We start from the raw sequence: 21937 nt of genomic DNA, 5'->3' as shown, positions 1-21937 counted from the left end.
GAAGTCTTTCCTTGTAAATATACTGTACATCGTGTAAGAGTGACGAAAAACCTTCAGTGAAGCCTTATAGAGTGATTTGGATGCTAAGAAAGAAGATGAATTCTCATCTCAAACGTCTGACGATCCGTGGCTCACCCCCCTCCGATCCGTGGAACACCTGATTATGTCCCTTCCGATCCGTGGAACACACTGCATCCTTGCATTTAAACCAATACAGTAGACTCTTCGATATCCGTCTGACTGGGGGACAAAATGACAATTAGGTTTTTTGAATGATCAACGGTTTTTCTATTTTGTGCAGTGTGAATTTATTTTCTGTCTGACAAAGGAAAAGAGAATTTTCTTCATGGTGTGCTTATGTTTCATTTTTTATCACAATTATGTATTAAAAACTTCGATACAATGTTAATAATACCTTAATTCACTCTGAACAAACTTCTTGTTTAGTGAAAATAATTTTGAATATATCAACCGCCAGTGTTTGGCAGCTGTCACCCGGATATCGAAGTGCTGGATCACGAAAAGTTGAGTGTATATTATTAATTTCCGTGAATAGTAAAATTATAAATATACGGAAATAGTTAAATGTATCTCTGATATACCCATTGGAATATAAAATTATACCAAATAGTGTTTTGGGCGCATATTTTCAAGTAAATATGGAGCATGTCTCTTAACATTCCGATCCGTGGTACACTTCCCTTACCTAATTTTTCCCCAAACGTTTCATTTTTTTCAGAACAAAATATACTGTGTAAAGAAGGACGAACCTAGAAAGAAACTAAACGCTTTTTCTGGAAACCGCAAACTGGAGCCTTTTTGATGGTTGGTATTACCCAGTCTCAAATAAAATGTTTGACGCGTAGAAAAGAGTTTGCGCACAAAAATAGAGCTTGCGCTCAAGAAAAGAAATTGCGCGCAAACAGTGAATCTTTCGCGCAAAAGTCGAAACCATCCCACTCCCCTGCGCGCAGCGCGAGATTATTACTGCGCAGATCTCTAGTTGGAAGTCTTGGAACCCTTGGAAATCTTGGAAGTTCCACAGAGTAACGAGAATATGGGACACTTCCATATTGGAATTTGTGTTATTGTTTACTTTCTATTGATATTTATCACAATTTTTACAAGAAAACAGGATGGTTTGTGAGAAATGTGAGAAGAAACTCGATCGAATAGTCACACCAGACACTTGGAAGTCAGGGGCGAGAAATACAGTAGAGTCCGGTGGGAGAAAAATCAATGAAAACAAGGCAATCACAACAGCTCGACAGAGATTTAATCCAATTGCAAAAACCTTCCCTCCTTGCAGGTATTTTATTCTTTTCTCTCTTATTTATAGAATTTGGGTGTAATTTTACAATTTTTTGCAGAATCTGTCGGCAAAAAGTCCATCAAGCTGGAAGTCACTATTGTCAGTCTTGTGCTTACAAAAAGGGCATCTGCTCAATGTGCGGCAAGAAAATGATAGATGTGAAAAACTACCGACAAAGTGCAGCATAAAACGGGGGGAAAAATAGCCAAAGCAGTGCGAAATTGTAAATTTTCCCTTTGAAATAAAAAATGTAAACATTTGTCCCAAATTCCATTGTGACACTTTCCGGAAAATTGTGACACTCGGACCTCCCTTTCACTCTTCCAGTTGGAAACACGAAAGAGAATTTACGTGATTATTTCATCATAAAATATCAAAAAATAGTAAATAATTTTGCAGATAAATTGTGAAAAAAGTGTGTGAAGTATCTGTGAATCAATTCATCAAGGAAAAGCAGTAGGAAAAGGTAAAATTGTTGAGAAAATCCATCAATTTTTGTCGGCTTTGCATGGCAACGTGTCAATATCTCCGTGTTTGTTCAGTGAATTGCTCTCAATTTGAGGTGAAAGGTTGCAGAAACTGGCTTAGTATGCTCGTGGTATGCTTACCTAATCACCTGCAATGCGCCTCTGGGAATAAATTGTTCATTTTGAGAAATGCTTTTGTGCGGTGTTCAAACATAACCTCATTTTCTGTATCCTTTTGCAGCTTCCCGGAATGGATTCTACGCTCACGGCCAAGCAGATCAGGCGGAAGTTTCTGGACTTTTTCGCCGAGAAGGAGCACATCTACGTTCACTCTTCATCGACAATTCCTTTAGATGATCCCACTCTGTTGTTTGCCAATGCCGGAATGAATCAGTTCAAGCCGATCTTCCTGGGCACTGCAAATCCCAAGAGTGACATGGCTATCTGGAAGCGTGTTGCAAATAGCCAGAAATGCATCCGTGCTGGTGGTAAACACAACGATCTCGACGATGTGGGTAAGGATGTCTATCATCATACCTTTTTCGAAATGTTGGGGAATTGGTCCTTTGGGGACTACTTCAAACTCGAAATTTGCACATGGGCATGGGAATTTTTGACTCAGCGCCTGGGTCTTCCCAGTGATCGTCTCTATGTGACGTACTTTGGCGGAGATGCCGCTGCTGGCCTTGAGCCAGATCTCGAATGTCGACAGATCTGGTTAGATTTGGGCGTAAGGGAAGCTCACATCCTTCCGGGCAGTATGAAAGACAATTTCTGGGAAATGGGTGAGACTGGACCATGTGGTCCATGCTCAGAGTTGCATTTTGATCGAATTGGCGGTCGAAGTGTTCCAGAACTTGTAAATATGGACGATCCGGATGTCCTCGAGATCTGGAATCTGGTTTTCATCCAGTTCAATCGTGAGCAGGATGGAAGTCTGAAATTGCTGCCCAAGAAGCACATAGACTGCGGAATGGGCTTTGAAAGACTAGTATCGGTAATCCAAGGCAAACGTTCCAACTACGACACTGACATCTTTGTGCCCATCTTCGATGCCATTCAAGCCGCCACGGGGGCTCCAAAGTACCAAGGACGCGTCGGAACTGAAGATTCCGACGGTGTAGACATGGCCTATCGTGTCTTAGCCGATCATGCCCGTACCATCACAATAGCCCTGTCAGACGGAGGATGTCCGGACAACACTGGTCGCGGATACGTCCTCAGGCGCATCCTCAGACGTGCTGTCCGTTTTGCCACGGAAAAACTCAATGCCAAACCCGGGATGTTTGCTGGTCTTGTGGCAACTGTTGTAGAATTGCTTGGAGATACCTTCCCCGAAATTGCCAATAATCCACAGAGAATTGTGGACATTGTCAACGAGGAGGAACAGCAATTCCTCAAGACATTGGACAGGGGTAGAAATCTCCTCAATCGCACCATCACGAAACTGGGACAAGTTAAAATTGTGCCCGGTGATGTAGCCTGGAGACTCTACGATACTTTTGGCTTCCCAGTAGATCTGACTCATCTCATGGCCGAGGAAAAGGGACTCTCCATCGACATGGAAGGGTAAGTTACATTTTTTTCCAAAGTGATAAACACCAGCCAAAATAGCGAAAAATATCCCATAATCACGAATTTTGCAAAATTAATTGGAAAAAAATAATCCTAGTGATTATTTTTCACAACTTTTATCAGGTGGGTCAGTTCATAAGTTCTTGCGCAAATGTTACTAGAGTAAAAATATTTAAGAATATTTACATCTTACCCTTTTGAACCTTTAATTTTCTCGATTGTTTGATGAAAATGATAATAATAATTTTTTTTCGAATATTTTTAATGTTATTTACGTTTTTTCGAAAAAAATAGTTGATATTTCTAGTTAGATCCCGATATTATGCACATTTGCGGGATCGAAAAAAACGCGCGAAATAGCATTACGTATCGAGGAAATTTGCATACCTGCAGGGGTTTTCTTTTGAATAAATCGGCCGAAGAACGAATTTCGCGCGGAGTAAAAGTAGTCAAAACAAAAGGATTCAATTGTTTAATAGAAATGCATTAACAAACAGTATTTTTTGGCCAGAGTACTTCAATAAATGGTTAGAATATTTAAAAAAAAAATTACCTTTATAAAAGAAATTAAAGTTTTATTCTGAAAAAGTAGCAAAATGTTTTCAAACATCCCGCGTTGCAACATAGTATACATTCAGGCGTATTTCGAAAATGATTTCATAAATTGACTCCCAATGGTTGGCAATCCTGGGACTGAATGTACAGTAGACTCTCAGTCAATCGGCTATTTTTCAATCGGGCGAAAAATTTTGTTAACAATTTTCACGTTTAATTATGAAGCTAATTTGCTATAGTTCTTCCTATTTTATCGTAATTCTTTATAAATGAGCGCTTTTTGTGGATTTTACAAAGGCTTTGACGGCAAAATCTATCCTAATCAAATGCCCAATTGAGAGAGAGTCTACTGTACATTACATATCCATGGCCATATCTGGTCAAATCTGTCAAATGTCTTGTAATCTTGAAATCCAAAATACAAACCATGTGGATTTCAAGATTTCTAATTTTCTGGAACTAATTTTTAAACATGAAAAATTTTCTGTTTACTTGAAACAATTCCAAGAAATTTCTGGAGGGGTTTGAAATTATCAAGATGAGTTTCATACAAAATTCTTAGTTCTTAGCTGGGATATTTTAAGTTCTACAAATGCATTGCGTCAGAATATGAAATTTTGATCTTGAAAATAATCGACAGTTTGAAATTTTTATTTTAATCTTGTTCTCAGAATTCAGAACTTAAAAAATAACATTACTATGCAAAAAATAGAGAAAAAGTGGAATTGATCTATTATAGGAAATTATTTCTTGAGTTTTCCCTTGTAAATGGTCCTTTGATAAACCACGCCAATTATCCCTGATCAAATCGAAGAAACAATTCTAGAATCGGGATAACGTTTCTGGAATTGTAAAAAAAAAAATCAATAACAAAAAAAAAGAAACCTTTACAGAAATACAACGTGTTCTTAAGAAACATTGGCCTCAATTCTGAGACCAAAATCAAGATCAAAATTTCAAGCTGTCAAATATTTTTAAAATCAAGATATAATCTGACGCAAAGTGTTTATGGAACTTAAAATGTCTTAGCTAAGAACCACACTGAGAAAAAAGAGGGTACGATTAACTTGTTTCCTCAGAAATTTAACACTTTAGATGTAAAAATATATCAAAATTTTTTAATGTTAATTTTACACCTTTTTAAGGGTAAAATTAACATGGAAAAGGGTAACTTTAACCCATAATACACCGAAAAACATAATATTTACACCGATTTCGGTTAAATAATGCAGGGTAAAATTAACATTTTCGGAATGTTATTTTAACTTTTTCGGATTTCTCTCACAAGGGAAGTACTCGAGTCATCAAATTCAGAAAAATCTGAGGCTTTGCTCAACTACGCATAAAGGCATCAAATTAAACGTGGTGTAAACACAAGGTTTCTTGGTCAATGATGAACTGATTTATTGCCAAAATTATTCGTCTTTTATACAAAATTTTCTGCTTAGCTTAACATTTTTGATATTGAGGGGAAATTGGAAATTATTGGGAAAATTATGGGGAAATTGGAAATATTGCCGGGATTTATGCTAACTTGTTTAAACTAACCCAACGGTTATTCTTAATACCATATATCAATAAGTGCTTTATTTGCTTCAATAATATTACAAATTGTCTATTCTAATCCAATAACAATATTTATTTATTTATCTTTACATATTTGTCTATTTCTTTTATATATCTTCTAAAATTTATGTTCATCTACTGAACATCTTGGGGGGGTCGGGAGGAGTTGATAGGCTCAGGATAATTGCTTGTGTTTTCATCGTACAACTGAATGGTAGATATAGCTCTCGACGCTCTGACCTTCGTATTTGATTTTGACTGTGACTGATTTTCTTGAGCTTGGTTTTCAATTTCTGGATGCTTCCGTTTTATCAATTTTTGCCAAATGTGTCTTGTTTTCCATATGATTACAACAAGAGCAAGAATAAGCAAAGTAGTAGTAATCGAGAAGGCAGGATGTTTGGTTACGTTAGGTAGTGTAAGACCAGTTGTTGTTGGTACTGGAACTACTTTTGCAAATATTGGAACGGTTGTATCGATGGGATCCGGAGTTACGATCTGTACCGGGGTAAATGATAGTTTACTCATCCTCAAATTTATCTCTGAAGGTTTGTTATATGCTTCTGCGATATGAATGATTGGTTGTATTTTTGTTCGAAGAGTTGCCTGTACTGTTTGCAACCTACAACCATCTTTAATGTGTATTATTCCTGTTTCCTTCAGTATTACCTCCTGACGTTGCCCCATACATATAAGAGACGCGGTTGTTGTTTTGTGTGTTGCATATAGCCATGCGTTTCCCTGTGCTAAAGTTTTAAACAGCACATGTTTAATTTGCACTTGTTGACTCTTACACGTAGAAGCTGGTTTCTTACTGAAAATTTCTTGTATCAAGCAATCTTTATGTTTTTCAAGATTGCTGATTAACTCTGGGTCACAGATATAGACTTTCTCAGTAAGTTTGCATACTTCTTCTTTTTTGTCCAGAATAAAATAAGATTGTGTATTATAGTCAAATGCTATAGTAGTCCAATTGTGTTCGGGAAAAATGAATGTTTCATTACCCAGTTTATGCGGAATAGGTGTCACGTGAAAGATGTCGTATTTCTTTATATCAATTATATCTATAAATCCATACAGGATTATTTCCTTTCCATTTTTCTCGTAGAATGCTTTATTCCCTGTTGTATCAATTATTGTCAATTCTGGACCTAATTTGCCTAATGCTCTTTCTGTAGCATTTCTTATTTCATCAATTGAAAATATATCTTCAATTGATGCCCTTTTGTGCAACGTATTTATTGCTTTATCATAGAGAGAATTTAAATCCTTATAATAAGATTCAGTCAACATAAATGATATTAGAAATCGATTTTCCACTTCACGGCGGTGGGTTTCAGAAAACCATTCTTTGATTGAAGATAAGCCTTTTGATAGCTCTTTGATACTTTTTGCAGCTTTCTCCAATTTGCTCTCAGTGATTGTATTTGACTGACTTATTCTTTCATTAAGCATGATTGTGTGTTGATTTAGGGTGTGAAGTAATTCTTTTTGATTAAATAGTACCGCGTTTGGGTCCGTGACATCGCTACTAGAGCCAAATATCATAGACCAAAGTCCCGTGAACAGGTTTCTCTTCTTTCTTTTCACTCTAGCGAGCTCCTTAATCTTCTCTTGAATTGACTTCTTCATGTGTTCTAGATGATGTACTAAACCTTCGCACATGTCATGGTCTGTTGTATTGCGTATTTCATTACAACTATCTCGTAGCGTTGCACACAATTTTTCTGTGTTGGTTTCATCATATTGAAGATCTTCTGATGGGAAAGTCGCTTCCACCCGAAGATTTCCTCTCTTTATGAAAGCTGTACCCAAGTTTTCAATATATAAACCTGCTGCTGGATGTATGATTGTGTAGTTTTGCCCATGAAATTTCTGCATTTCAGTATCGTAGCTTGTAGTGTTCGCTGCAAATACCGTTGTCATTAAGCAGATGACGTGCAAGACAACTTGGATTATTGTTGATAATCCAAGATTTTTTGCTCTAGCTCTAGTCGTTGGTCCTTTACTAGACTCAGGCTGTTCGGTTTCAACGACTGTGTCCTTTACATCTCCGTTGTATAATTCTTCCTCATTCTCTACCGGTAGTTTAGCTAATTTTACTACTGGTCTTTGTCGCTCAACGTTATGTTGATTTTTTAGTGTAACCACTCGTATATTTCCATCTGTTCCTGGGTGGAGTTTCACCACTCTCGCTAATGGCCATTGTAGTGGTTGCATGTTGTCTTCTTTTACAAGTACGAGATCTCCTTCTTTCAAGTTTGTAGTCTCTTTACTCCACTTATGCCTCTTTTGCAACTCATTGAGATATTCTTGAGACCATCTTTTCCATAGATCTTGATTCAATTTGTCTAAAAGTACCCATCGATTTGTTGGATTTTGTGTCATGATTTCTGGTTCTGGGTGTGCAGTCAGTGGTCTTCCAATCAGGAAGTGTCCCGGGGTCAAGGCAGCGAAATCTCTTGGATCACTAGAGAGTGGTGCTATAGGCCTTGAATTTAACACAGCTTCTACTCTCACCAATACCGTTGAGAATTCTTCGTAGGAAAGTGTCGTCTGCGAAAGAACTCTTTTTAGATGGTATTTTACTGACTTGACGCCTGCCTCCCAGAGCCCACCGAAGTGTGGCGCTGATGGTGGGTTAAAGATCCATGTAATGCCTTCTTCAGACATTGATTTTATTGAAGCCTCTTCGCATTGTCTAATGACTTTTTGGAGCTCATTTGTTAGCGTATTATTTGCACCAACGAAATTTGTACCTTGATCGCTATATATTTTGTATGGCTTTCCTCTTCTTGATATGAAGCGTTTTAATGCTGCGAGGAAAGCTTCGGTTGATAATCCGCTAACGAATTCCAGATGAATTGCTTTGGTAGCAAAACATACGAAAAGAGCTATGTATCCCTTCGTTGTTTTCACTCCACGAGTGTTTGAGCATTTAACTTGAAATGGACCGGCATAGTCCACTCCACTTACCGAAAAAGGTGGATTAGGAGTTACTCTATCCTTTGGAATATCCCCCATTAATTGTTGCTGAGAAACATTGTTGTGTCTAAAACACTTAATACATTTCCTCAATACAGCCCTGACATGACTTTTGCCGTCCATAATCCAATACTTTTGACGCAGCTGATTAAGTGTGAGTTGGGCACCTCCATGCAATGTTTCTTCATGTGCTTCTCTTATCATCAGCTGGGCTACATGGTTTTTTGCTGGTAGAAGTATTGGGTTTTTTTGAGTACTTGAAATATTTGCGTGTGAAAGTCGCCCTCCGACTCGCAAAATTTCTGCATACTTGTCCCATGTGGGGTATAAGGACTGCATTTTCAAAGGTATCTTTTTACGCGCTTTTATTTCTTCAATGTCTTTGCTGTAATAATGATTTTGCAAAGATCTAACGATAGCATTTTCGGCTTCTTCTAGTTCAGAAACACTTAATGAATTTTCCATTTTGCAAGAGACTTTAAGCCTTTTACATTTTAACTTTAAAATGAATCTTTTGCAAAGTGCGATTGTTCGTTTTAATTTGATGAATGATGAAAATCTTTTGACCGTGTAGGATAATGGGTAATCATTATCATGCGCAATTTGTACCTTTTCCTTCCTTTGAACATTCCTACGAGGAGCTATTTCGTCTTCTCTTGTGTCTATGTGGCCGAAAAGTACTTGTATATCCTCAAACATGTTATTAACTTCATCATTTTCCTCTGAACTTTGTTCGCTAGAGTTTTCTGGTTTTTCTGGTGTTTTAATAGATTGGAGGTGTTCCTTTGGCCAGTGGCTCTGATATTGCTTTAGCCATTCAGGACCATTCCACCATAACGTTGAATTCGCATTTTCTTCTCCAGACATTCCTCTTGAAGGCAAATCTGCTGGATTATCTCCTGATGAGACGTGTTGCCATTTGGCTTGTGGTATTGTATTACGTATTTTTGACACTCTAGTGCCTACATAGGTGTCCCAGGTAGCAGGGTCTTTTTTTAACCATGCTAAAACGATTTCCGAATCTGTCCATGCAAAGAAATCAATTTCTTCAATTTCCATGCTTAATGAATCAATGAGCTCTGCTAGAAGTGTGGCTGCGCACAATTCTAAGCGAGGGAGTGTGACTTTGCTTTTTAGTGGTGTCACGCGAGTTCTTGCTGCCAACTGAAATACTTGGGTTTCAGTTCCGGAACATATTCTAGCATATATTACTGCTGCATATGCTTTTTCGGATGCATCGCAAAACCCATGAATTTGTATTCTGAGTCCTCTGAAAGTATTTATCCACCGTGGAATTTTAACCTCATTAACAGCCTTCAAATCGCTGTTGAAATTTCTCCATTGTAATTCCATGTTTTCTGGAGCCTGTTGATCCCATGAAATTCCTTCTTTCCATAGATCCTGCATGAACAGCTTTGCGTTTATTGTTGTTGGTGCTAGCCATCCTAGAGGATCAAAAATCGAAGCCACTGAGGATAATACTTGTCTTTTCGTGACAGTTCCATTATCATCAATTTGAATTCTGAACGTAAAACAGTCATCATGAGTGTTCCATCGAATTCCGAGAGTTTTGATGAAATTGTTTTCAGAGAAATCGACATAATTCGTGTTGATCATGTGTCTTGGAAGTCCCTTTAACATTTTATAATTATTTGATGCCCACTTTCTTAAATTAAAACCTCCCAGTTTTAGTAATTCATTTAGCTGTATCCTTGCTTCAATTGCTTCTTCCACTGTGTCAGTGCCGCTCAGTAAATCATCAACATAAAAATCCCTAGTAAGGATTTTCTGAGCTAAAGGATATTTAGTTCCTTCATCCTCGGCCAGCTGATGAAGAGCTCTAACCGATAAATAGGTTGCGGCAGCTGTCCCATACGTTACAGTATTGAGAACATACTCTTGCACCGGTTCAGACTCATTAAAACGCCATAATATGCGTTGATAATCTCTGTCTTCTGGTCTGACCAAGATTTGTCTGAACATCTTTTCAATATCTGCAGTGAAAGCAATTTTGTATTTGCGCCATCTGGTAAGAATTTTCGTCAAATCTTCCTGCAATTTAGGTCCGACGCATAGCAGATCGTTTAGGGATTTTCCATTTGTGGTTTTACACGACCCATCGAAAACCACTCGTGTTTTCGTTGTGGTACTGTCTTCCTTTGTAACTGCATGATGGGGAAGATAATATTTCCCTTGTCCATTTTTTGCTAAAGACATGTGACCAAGTGTCAAGTATTCTTTCATGAATCGATGATAGTCTTCCTTTAATTGAGGATCCTGTTTAAATTTCTTTTCCATATTTAAGAATCTGGCCATCGCTTTGCGTCTGGAGTCTCCCAAAACAGGATTATCCTCTTTGAATGGCAATGCTACCACGTATCTGCCATCCCAATTTCTCGTAACTGTTTTGCGGAAGTGTTTTTCACAAAGATCATCAGTTAATTTCCTTTCGACTGGCTGTGTGTCTATCTCCCAGAATCTTCTTAGATTAGTGTCAATTTCTGCCATTGTTACCATGCTTGTAACATAGGCTTGTGGAGAGGCTTGTTTATAATCTCCAAAAATTATCCACCCTAACTGTGTTTTCTGTAGGGTCAAGTCATTCAGTTTTTTAATGCCATTTGTTATAACATTTCTATAAACACCCACGCCTAGTATCAAATCAATTTCCGTGGCTATGCTAAAATTGGGATCCGCCAAGATCAAGTTGGATGGAATTGAGTCATCATCTAACTTTAGGTCTTGGGACGGAAGCAATCCTGTCAGCTTTGGAAGTACATATGCGTTTGCATTGATTGTGTAATTATCTGAGAAGTGTGACTTTAACGATATGTCTACTATGAAATTCGATGTGTTGTTTTGTACATTTCCAATTCCTTTTATTGATGCTCTTATTTTTTGTTTTGGGAGTTGCAGCATCTGAGTTGCTCTACTAGTAATAAAGTTGTCTCCAGCACCTGAATCTAGTAGTGCTTTGAAGACATACCATTTTCCATTATTCGCCTGTATCCGTACAGAAGCGGTTGGGAAAATATGGGCCACACTGTTTGTGTGGAAAAAATGTACTTGGTCCGTAGAGTCATTTTTGGAAGCCTCTGTATTCGTATTTTCAGTGGCATTCTTGACCTGGGTTACTAGACTCGTTGGTTGCGCTGAGTTGGCGTCTTTCTTTGGAGCATGCATAATACTGTGGTGTTTCTTTTTGCATGTTTTGCAGCAATATTTGCTGGTGCAATCTTTGAAATTGTGCTTTCCAAAACAATTAAAGCACAATGAGTTAGTTTTGACGAGTTTCTTTTTCTCATCATAGGTCATTGCTTTGAATTTCTCACACTTTGACAGCCAGTGTGATTCACTGCAAGCCGGACATGATAGCGTTTCGGCTACAGTACTGTGGTAGCTCGTCTTTTTAGCTGATTTAGACTTTTGTTTGGACTTGTACTCCAACCTTTTTTCTTGAGTAAGCGCATGGCTTCTGGCTTCCAAAAATTCCAAGAAATTCTCCATGGTAGGCATTTGGCGGGCATTTTTTACACTTTGTTCAAAAATGCGTGTGCTTTCTGAATCTAATTTGCGTAGAGCAAATGCAGTTATAAAACTATGTGGACAAATATTTTTGATATCGTCCAAAGCACCTACGCATTCTTTCAATACATCATGTAATTTGATTATGTCCGATGCGCTCCTATATTCGACAGTCTTTATGTCGAGAATTGAATTAATGTATGATGACACTATTCTACGATCATTATCATATCGATTTATAATAAGATCAAGCGCGGTTTTGTAATTTTCCGCTGTGAGAGCCAAGCGAGAAATGACTCTCGTTGGTTCCGGTCCCAGATAAGATAGAAGATATTGGAATTTTTCAATCTTCGTCAGGGATTTATTCTTGTGGATTATATTCCTAAACAATTGTATAAACGTCTTCCAATCTTTTGCTTCACCAGTGAATGTTGTAATTTGAATTGGCTGAAGCTTCGGAAGCGCTCGCTTTGCACATTTTTTCTTTCGCGATCTCTTTGCTGAATCAGCATCGCTTTCTTCACTGGACTCTGAGCTGGAGGAACTGGAATAATCGTCAGTGCATGTTTCAGAGTCAGTGTGTTCTATTGTAGATAGTGCATCATCAGTGTGTTTTTTGGTAATATCTTTCCTTTTTGTAAGAAGTGCTTTCTTTTCATGCGTTTTTTTTATTGCACCAGTGCCCTTTAATTGTGCAAGTTTTAAATCCACAAATTCCCGGATTTTTTGTAGTATTTGAGTGCCATTTACGAAATAGCCATGTTTAAAATAGTCATCATCTTTTTCTAGATTTTTCTTTAGAGAACCTTCATGTTCGGAAAATATTTTGTACACATCTTCTGCGCTACGCAATTGCTTATTAAGAACATCTTCTTTTATTCTTTCTTTCGGTAACTTTTTGAGATTAGTTAAAACTTTCTCAAAGTATTCGAGATACTCCTTTTGTTCCTCTTGAACTCCCTTGAAAAGTGCTTGTTTCACCGAAAATGTGTCAATCTCTCCAATTTCTTCCTCTTCCTGAGGCAGATTAATATTCTTTGAACCGTGAGCCATAATGAATTGACAACAGAGAAAAGTTAATTGAAAAGTATTTGGTTTATTTTTCTATCAGTGTTTTGCAAGTCTCACAAAATTCAAATTTATAATGTTTTAAAGTGGCTAGTGCCTTCTTTATTTTCCTTTCCCTTGCTTTTTTCCCTGCTCTTGTCTTCTTTTTTCTTAGTGCAAAAAGACGCGGTGGATTGGAAGCATCCGGAATTTTTGTTAACCTTGCTTCTTCTTGGAGCTGCTTTCTTTCCTTCCACTCCTGGAGGGTGAGCCGTTTTGATCCTATTCTGATTGGTTCCGGGTCAGAGTTTTGATTTTTCGGCGTTAAAAATTGCAACGATGGTGGAATATCTATCTTATTCCCTGCCGCGGATTTGAGAAAATCTCTTAAAATATTTCTCCTTTGCCTATCCTCTTCTCCTTCACCTAATGGTTTTGCCGTAAAATATGGCAAATCTTCCGGCCTCACTATGAGAAAGAAAGGAATTTTAGCTCTAAAATATTAATTTAAGCTCAAACACTCTGCGAGTGCCCAAATTTAAATTAATATCTCATTCAATATTGCACGAGATGTCGTTCTGCCAATGAAGGCAGTTTATGTGTGCATAAATTAAAGGAGCTATGAATTAGGAACTGGGATAAGGATAATAGGTTATTTATAATAATTCTTACTTTTAAACAAAAAATAGTTGATATTCTGATCGGTGAGAGATTCTGGCTTTTCTGACTGATGATTCTGGCGGCGCTACTGCTTTAGAGGCACAACTGCTTTGGCGGCGGCTGGCTGGCTGTTATTCTGGCGGCGACTGGTTGGCTACTGATCTGGCGGCGGCTGGCTGGCTACTGCTCTGGCGGCGGCTGGCTAGCTACTGCTCTGGCGGCGACTGGCTAGCTATTGTTATGGCGGCGGCTGGCTGGCTGCTGATCTGGCGGCGGCTGGCTGACTACTGCTCTGGCGGCGGCTGGCCGGTTTGGCTATAGCTGGATAGCACTATATACTGGTGGCTTTTGTTGCTGTAGCAGCTGGTTGCTCTAACTGCGGCTTCTAGTGCCTTGGAAGCGACTTCTGACTTCCCTGGTGGTGGCCTCTGTTGCCCTGGCAGCGTGTTCTGGCTTCTTCTGATGGCGGCTTCTGTTGGCGGCTTCTGATGCCTTGGAAGCGACTTCTGACTTCCCTGGTGGTGGCCTTTGTTGCCCTGGCAGCGTGTTCTGGCTGCTTCTGATGGCGGCTTCTGATGCCCTGGCAGAGTGTTCTGGCTGCTTCTGGCGATGTCTATATACCCTTGGCAGCTACCGACTGACTGCACTGGCGGCAATTCCTTATGCTCTGGCGGCGGCTGGTTGGCCGACTGCACTGGCGGTTGCTTCTTATGCTCTGGCGATGGCTGGCTGGCCGATTGCACTGGCGTAGTGTGGACTGTATATTGGTGCTTCCGGACGTCACACGGGCCTCTGGGATTCCCACAAGGTCTCGTCTGGACGACAAAGAGGTATCACTACTTCACCGGGATGTCCTCCTCAAGCTGGAATATCTCAGCTGCCTAGTCAGGGGGTCCTTCCTGGATATAGACTCCTTTCCTGGGATTCTTCTCCGGATCTGGTAAGCTTCCTTCTCTTTGGGCTGCAAGCTGCTGGTTCTGGCACACCTTAGAGTTCTCCTCAGGGATTTCTCCCGATAAACTAAGGTGGCTTGATGGACCAATGTAAACACAAGGTTTCTTGGTCAATGATGAACTGATTTATTGCCAAAATTATTCGTCTTTTATACAAAATTTTCTGCTTAGCTTAACATTTTTGATATTGAGGGGAAATTGGAAATTATTGGGAAAATTATGGGGAAATTGGAAATATTGCCGGGATTTATGCTAACTTGTTTAAACTAACCCAACGGTTATTCTTAATACCATATATCAATAAGTGCTTTATTTGCTTCAATAATATTACAAATTGTCTATTCTAATCCAATAACAATATTTATTTATTTATCTTTACATATTTGTCTATTTCTTTTATATATCTTCTAAAATTTATGTTCATCTACTGAACACGTGGTATATTCAAAAAGTGCGAAATCGGGTTAATTTTTTTTTTAAAAATTCCCCAAAGTTGAAAATGACACCTTACGCAGCACATAATAAAGAAAATTCGTTTGGGACTGCATGCGGCGGTGGCTCAGCGGTAGCGCACCTGGCGTTCAACGGGAGTGCCGCGGGTTCGATCCCCTGGCTCCGTCTGTTTTTTTTTCCTTTTGATATCTTTTTTTTTCAATTAAAAATTCTATTCTTTATTAAGTAGTATTATTGTAGTGTAAATTGCTTATCTAGAGTGCTGAATTAAAATCCCCAACAAATTTTTAAAAGCGATGAAAGTGCATCCCATAATTTATCAAATAATCAATTTACTAGTAGAAAAATAAAAAAAAAAAAACCTGTATGTACTTACAATCAGCTATCTGAGGATCGTTGTAAATATTATTTAAAGTTTTTATTGAAATTTTATAAAAGATTAGAAAGGTCGAAGACCCAAACCATTTTTTTTTGGAAAAATACATTTGGAAACCTGTGCGCAAAAAAATGTTTAAGGCACACTTGTAATCCATATGCTCTCGTTGTGGTACTTTCTGTTTTAATCATTACCGAAATCCACAATACACGAATTAGTTTTTTTTTTAACTAATTAGTGAATATGGATTTCAGTAAAGAAATGATTAAAACAGAGAATGCAATCACAATGTGCACATCGAATGAAAGATATACTTTCACAATCGCAGTTTGAGTGCAGGTTTCCAAATGAATTTTTCCAAAAAAATTGGTTTGGGTCTTCGACCTTTCTAATCTTTTATAAAATTTCAATAAAAACTTTAAATAATATTTACAACGATCTTCAGATAGCTGATTGTAAGTACATACAGGTTGTTTTTTATTTTTCTACTAGTAAATTGATTATTTGATAAATTATGGGATGCACTTTTATCGCTTTTAAAAATTTGTTGGGGATTTTAATTCAGCACTCTAGATAAGCAATTTACACTACAATAATACTACTTAATAAAGAATAGAATTTTTAATTGAAAAAAAAGATATCAAAAGGAAAAAAAACAGACGGAGCCAGGGGATCGAACCCGCGGCACTCCCGTTGAACGCCCGGTGCGCTACCGCTGAGCCACCGCCGCATGCAGTCCCATATGAATTTTCTTTATTATGTGCTGCGTAAGGTGTCATTTTCAACTTTGGGGAATTTTTTAAAAAAAATTAACCCGATTTCGCACTTTTTGAATATACCACGTTTAATTTGATGCCTTTATGCGTAGTTGAGCAAAGCCTCAGATTTTTCTGAATTTGATGACTCGAGTACTTCCCTTGTCAGTGAAGAAACTTTGGAGTCCGAATTTGGTAATTTTACCACAGGATTAAGTCTGATCACGATCATTATGATATATGGAATACGTGATGCATTCTAGCCATTTTGTTGGGCCAAAATCCGTTATTAATATACAGTTTTTCATTTGAGAGCGTATTTTGCTCAAATCTACCATTACTGAAGTTGTAAGTGAAAAATTCTGAAAGTGATTATGCCAAATGCATTAATAACAACCGGAAGTCATTATATTACACACTTACATAAATAGTCTATAAAATAATATTTAAGAACAAAGAGTAGCGTTTGGTTGCAAGTGACAAAATTGTACCAATGCATCATTTTTTCCACGTAACTTTAACACTTTTTAGGTGTAAAAATATATCAACATTTTTTAATGTTAATTTTACACCTTTTAAGGGTAAAATTAACATGAAAGAAGGGTAACTTTAACCCATAATACACCTAAAAAGCATAATGTTTACACCGATTTTGGATCAATAATGCAGGGTAAAATTAACATTTCCGGAATGTTATTTTAACTTTTTCGGATTTCTCTCGGTGCAAGATTTCAAGATTTTCCACTTTAACCCTCTAATGGTGTTTTCTTTAATATGCGAAAAAAAAGTTCTAAAACAATGTTTTCTAGAATAATTATGATCCAATAAAGTTGAAAAAACCATCCATTCTTCATTATCTTTTTTAGTTTAGGCGCTAGATGAGAAAATATAAAAATTTTTTGAAACTCTTTTTGCTTCTAAAATTCACATTTTTAGATTTTTTCACATTTTTTTAATAAAATATATAAAGTAGAATGACATATCTTTCAGTAAAAAATAAATTTATTTTTGTCAGATAACTTTAAATCGGTATTTTTATGGAAATTGGAAATGAGTTTTTTTGCACAAATATTTTTTGTTGCTTTTTCTCTGACCTGTCACACAAAACTGGGAATAGCAACAAAACGAAGAGACAAAATGAGTTCAAACTTTCAAGAGATGTTTATAAGACTATTACCGAGGACACTATAGCACTTTTAAATAAATAAAGCCTTTATTGTCGCTGTAAATGTGATTTTTGTGAAGACCGCCTGGAGGCGGTCTTACCCGTTAGAGGGTTAAAGAAGAAATGAAAGGCCATAAACGGAAACACAGGAAATCCAAACCAAAATTGGGACTTGTGATAAACCTTGAAATGCTTATGCAAAATGTGATTCTTTTGCAGGTATTCTCAGGGTATTATTCGATTCAGGGTATATTCGATACGTACATCTCAAAATATGTACCATTTGTATGAAATTACAAGGCCAAACGCAGTTTTTTTTTTCATAGTAATTTTGTGTTTGTACCATCTCTTCTAGAAAAATTTCTCATAAAGAGTCATTTCTGTATGAAACCTTTCAAATTGTTAGTATCTTGAAAATTCCAAGCACCATCGAGAGGTTCTTGGAATTATTTCAAGAAAACTAGAAATTTGACGTCTTGAAATCTTCCAATTTTGGTTTCAGTCTGCAGAACGAGATCATTATTTTTGTATTTTGTGAAGAATTTTCGTCAAAATGGTGAATTTTGACGCAATTTACGTGTGCATGTGCAAATTATTTTGTTGCAAATAGTCCATTTTGACGAAAAGTGTAGAAGCTCTTAAGAAATCTTTACAAAATGTATCAACTCAAAAAAGGCATCTACATCTTCACATTGAGAGTATTTTTTGTCAGAATAGATAAATTTGAAGTAAATTTATTTGAAGTGAAAAAAAGTGCGTCAAAATGACACTTTTTGATGAAAATTGCTCACGATGTGCAGAGGTCATAAGGACCAATCCTTAATTTTCCGCTGATTCCAATTTTTTTTAAATCCTTTAAAACCATTCAAAAATGCGCAAGAATTTATGACGTGACCGAGTTATAGAATATCCTTTAATTGCTCTAGAAAAGCGATTACGACTTAAAACAAAAACCAAATTAAATAAACAATTCCAGCTATGAAGCCGCGAAGGAACGTGCCCATATCCTATCCCAGGGCAAGGAAACTTCCAAGGAGCATGTCATCTCGCTCGATGTTCATGCTTTGTCCGATTTGGAAGCTCGAAAAGTGCCCACAACGGACGATTCTTACAAGTATCGCTACGAACGAAATCCTGACAAAGAGGAAGATTACATCTTCTACCCTTGCCCGCCCGCCAAAATCCTAGCGCTGCGCCTCAATGGTGAGTTTGTGGAGGAAGTGGGAGCTGGTCAAACTGTGGGAATCCTACTGGACAAGACGTACTTCTATGCTGAATCTGGTGGTCAGATTTACGATCATGGAGTCCTGACGAAGGTTGGTGGGGATGAGGGAGAGTTATTTGTGGAGAAGGTATTCAATCACGGTGGATACATTCTGCACATTGGAAAGGTGGAGGGAGTTTTGAAGGTTGGGGATGAGGTTCAGCCGCAAATTGATGAAATTCGCCGTAGACTGACTATGAACAATCATTCAGCCACTCATGCACTCAATCATGCCCTGATCCGTGTCCTTGGTGGCGCTGTTAATCAAAAGGGATCTCTAGTGGTACCGGAAAAATTACGATTTGACTTCAATCTGGATTCTGGGCTGACAATTGAAAATGTCCAGGAGATTGAGGAGATTGTCAATGATTTTTCCAGGCGAAATGTGCGAATTCATGCAAAAGAAGCAAGTTTGGCTCTGGCCAAACAGATTCAGGGTCTGAGATCGGTCTTTGACGAAGTCTATCCAGATCCGGTTAGAGTGATTTCCTTTGAAGTGCCCGTGGAGGAACTCGAAAAGGATCCCAAAGGTCCGGCTGGTTTGAAGACTTCTGTGGAATTTTGCGGAGGAACTCATCTTCATTGGGCAGGACACATTGGGCATTTTGTTGTGGTCACTGAGGAATCCATTGCTCGAGGTATTCGTCGGATTGTTGCCCTAACGGGCCCTGAGGCAGACAATGCCCTCAATCGTGCTCGGATCTTCACGGAAAATGCCGAAGAGCTAAAGAAACTTGTTGATTCTGGGGCCAATTTGTCCGGGAGCTTGAAGAAAATTGCTCAATTGCAGGAAAATGTTTCTCAATCGATCATCCCGTACGTGAAAAAGCAAGAACTGCGCAATGCCCTGAACAGTCTCACGAAGACGGTGATTGAGAAGAGGAAACGTCTCCAGAGGGAAACCGTTACAAAGGTTCTGCAAGATCTCAATGAACTTAGTGAAAATGTGCCCAATGACGCTAAATTCCTGGTGATGCAGCTAGATGTTGGTGAACATGAGATCTCAATTCCCAAGGATATCCTAGGCAAGGAACAACCTAGACTCGCAACTCTGCCACGGCTCTATTTGACCGTGGATCCGGAAACTGCCAAAGTGAATGCAATGGCCGTTGTTCCGGACAAATCCAGCCCTTTGAAGGCAAACGAATGGGTTACCCATGTAACGGGATGCTTTGGAGGTCGCGGAGGAGGTACTCCTGAACGTGCCCAAGGGATCTTCTTAGCAAAAGTCAACGACATCATTCAGGTAGCTGAAGACTTTGCCGGCAAGAAACTCAATTGAAGCTCTTGCACTTGAGATTGTTGTAAAGGCGTCTACACATTGGGAGCAATTTTCGTCAAAAATTGCGTTTTTGACAGAAATTTGACGTTTCCCCCTACAACGCTGCAGGGAATTTCCTTCAAAAAAGTAATTTTTGACAAAAAATTCTCCCAATGTGTAGAGGCCATAAAAGAAATAAAGCACCAGAAGACAAGAATGTACTCTTTCTGTCCTTTCTGTCCATTTTCTACTTAATTTATTCCGCTAAGAGTTTATGCTGAATCCAGACCAAGAGGCAAAGAAGTAAGAGCATTCTTATTTGATAAACAACAGCATTTGAATTTTGTATAAAAAAATGTAGTAATAATAATAACTCAATTTTAGGCTGTTTTGAAAACTTTTCAGCTTAGATTAGTGTCATATTTATATAAATTTTTGTCAAGATTTTTTGGTGCACTGGTATTTGAATAAAAAAAACGTTCATAAATCAATATTTTTTGACTTTGTTTAATCGGTTTTATCATTTTTGCCAGGGGAGTGACATTAACTCTGAAAAATGCTACCGGTTTTAGTGTAAATTTTTTCCTGTTTTCGCACACATTTCACGAGATATCTCCAAAACTACGTAGGTTACCATTTTGGGGTTTTCGGTTGCCTATTGGTCATTAAATTAGCTTTTATTTTGTATTAGTATTTTCTGCTAATTTATTTCACAATGACAGAAAACAGCTAATAAACTCCAAAGTTTTTTTGGCACGCATTGGAAATGTCATGCCCCTGATTTTTGCATAGAAACTCTTCATAAAGGGCAAACTGGACTACATTGGACACTAAGAAACTAAGGATTTTGGCTAAAAGTTCTCTAGTGATAGATTGCCATTCATGGTTCATACGATTTTTTTGAAAATATTGATTGATTTGTCGATTTTTTGAAAAATATTGACAATTTGCCGATTTTTTCATCACATCGGCGCCGATTTATCGCTCATGGTTCAATAAGAGAGCTATTCATTCCCTCATATACTTTGATGTTAATTCCAGAATTCTCTTTTAGAAATTTAGAATAATTCTTTTGAACGGTAGAAAAAATTGTGTACGACATTGCCCCAAGTCTGTCCAAAACTAACTCGAACATAACGTTGAACTTTTTATTTCCTACCCATATACGGGAAAAATCAACGAAACGAATGCGAATCGAAATTATTTTTACAACGTCAATAAGCAAGATAATATTATGCCATAGAGGAAATGGGTCAGTTTTGCACACAATTTAATTTTTGAGATATCCTCACTGTTTTAAACTGGTAAAAAACATTTTTTGTGATCTTTTCTTTCCGATTTCAACAAGTGAGGAAACTTTAAAATTCAAAATTACATTCTGTTCAAAATTACCCCATTGTGCCCTATTATAGTGATCCATCCCTATAGCCAACGGCCGCGGCGATTCCACTGGATTTCCAGCAGCCTTTTCTGCCATGTCCGCTGATTTTACCGTTAAAAATCTGCGTGCAGTTCCTTGCATTTTACCGCTCAAAATCCGCGTATGCTTCCGAGGTGGAATTTGACGCTAAATTTCTTCCTAGTGTTCCATGGACGTTTGCGGAACTCTGTATAGGACCGTCTAATGAGAAATATCCGCGAGCTTCCATGGACTTTTCTCTGACGAATATTTCCACGGCTTTGCCTATGGATTATTAGGGTATAATCGGCAGTCAGCCCTTTAAAAATTCGGAAAAATCCTCTTTATTTCCACGAAATTCTCCGTGGAAATTTCCATTTAACGGCCTTTGAGGCTTCCGTGGTTTAATATTACGGAATTCCACGACTTTTCCAGTGGAATTTTTTAAATATTTTTTTCTTCAAAATAATTCCTAAAATTTATTAAAAATTGCGTGGAATTTTCATAGAGAATTTCCACAAAAAACATCCATAAATAAATGGACGATCAGTGCCAATTGGCAACTTGGAACTTGAGAGTAGTCATCTATTAGACGAACACTTAGTTGTTCTACTTTTGA

The 21937-nt window shown here is 37.9% G+C and overlaps 2 protein-coding genes across 2 annotated transcripts; both read left to right on the top strand.

The window, feature by feature from the left end:
- The first annotated feature begins 1045 nt into the window (after positions 1 to 1045).
- On the top strand, positions 1046 to 1577 carry LOC129803289 (cysteine-rich PDZ-binding protein). The gene is made up of 2 exons (XM_055849739.1): positions 1046 to 1309; positions 1371 to 1577. The coding sequence occupies exons 1-2, from the start codon at positions 1137 to 1139 to the stop codon at positions 1498 to 1500; spliced, it is 303 nt and encodes a 100-aa protein (XP_055705714.1). The 5' UTR covers positions 1046 to 1136; the 3' UTR covers positions 1501 to 1577.
- A 20-nt stretch (positions 1578 to 1597) lies between these two features.
- Positions 1598 to 20410, top strand: LOC129803191 (alanine--tRNA ligase, cytoplasmic). The gene is made up of 3 exons (XM_055849592.1): positions 1598 to 1778; positions 2021 to 3348; positions 18371 to 20410. The coding sequence occupies exons 2-3, from the start codon at positions 2030 to 2032 to the stop codon at positions 19938 to 19940; spliced, it is 2889 nt and encodes a 962-aa protein (XP_055705567.1). The 5' UTR covers positions 1598 to 1778; positions 2021 to 2029; the 3' UTR covers positions 19941 to 20410.
- The last annotated feature ends 1527 nt before the right edge of the window (positions 20411 to 21937 follow it).

Source organism: Phlebotomus papatasi, chromosome 2 (assembly GCF_024763615.1).
Source record: "Phlebotomus papatasi isolate M1 chromosome 2, Ppap_2.1, whole genome shotgun sequence".
NCBI lineage: Eukaryota > Metazoa > Arthropoda > Insecta > Diptera > Psychodidae > Phlebotomus > Phlebotomus papatasi.
The sequence above is the reverse complement of the archived record's forward strand: the minus strand, read 5'-3'. Positions and strand labels throughout refer to the sequence as shown.

Bases quoted from the DNA above. Each gene is read 5' to 3' on its own strand.
- LOC129803289 (XM_055849739.1), top strand. From the start codon at position 1,137: ATGGTTTGTGAGAAATGTGAGAAGAAACTCGATCGAATAGTCACACCA. The intron at 1,310-1,370 runs GTATTTTATTCT...AATTTTTTGCAG, and splicing joins AAAACCTTCCCTCCTTGCAG to AATCTGTCGGCAAAAAGTCC.
- LOC129803191 (XM_055849592.1), top strand. From the start codon at position 2,030: ATGGATTCTACGCTCACGGCCAAGCAGATCAGGCGGAAGTTTCTGGAC. The intron at 3,349-18,370 runs GTAAGTTACATT...AAACAATTCCAG, and splicing joins CTCTCCATCGACATGGAAGG to CTATGAAGCCGCGAAGGAAC.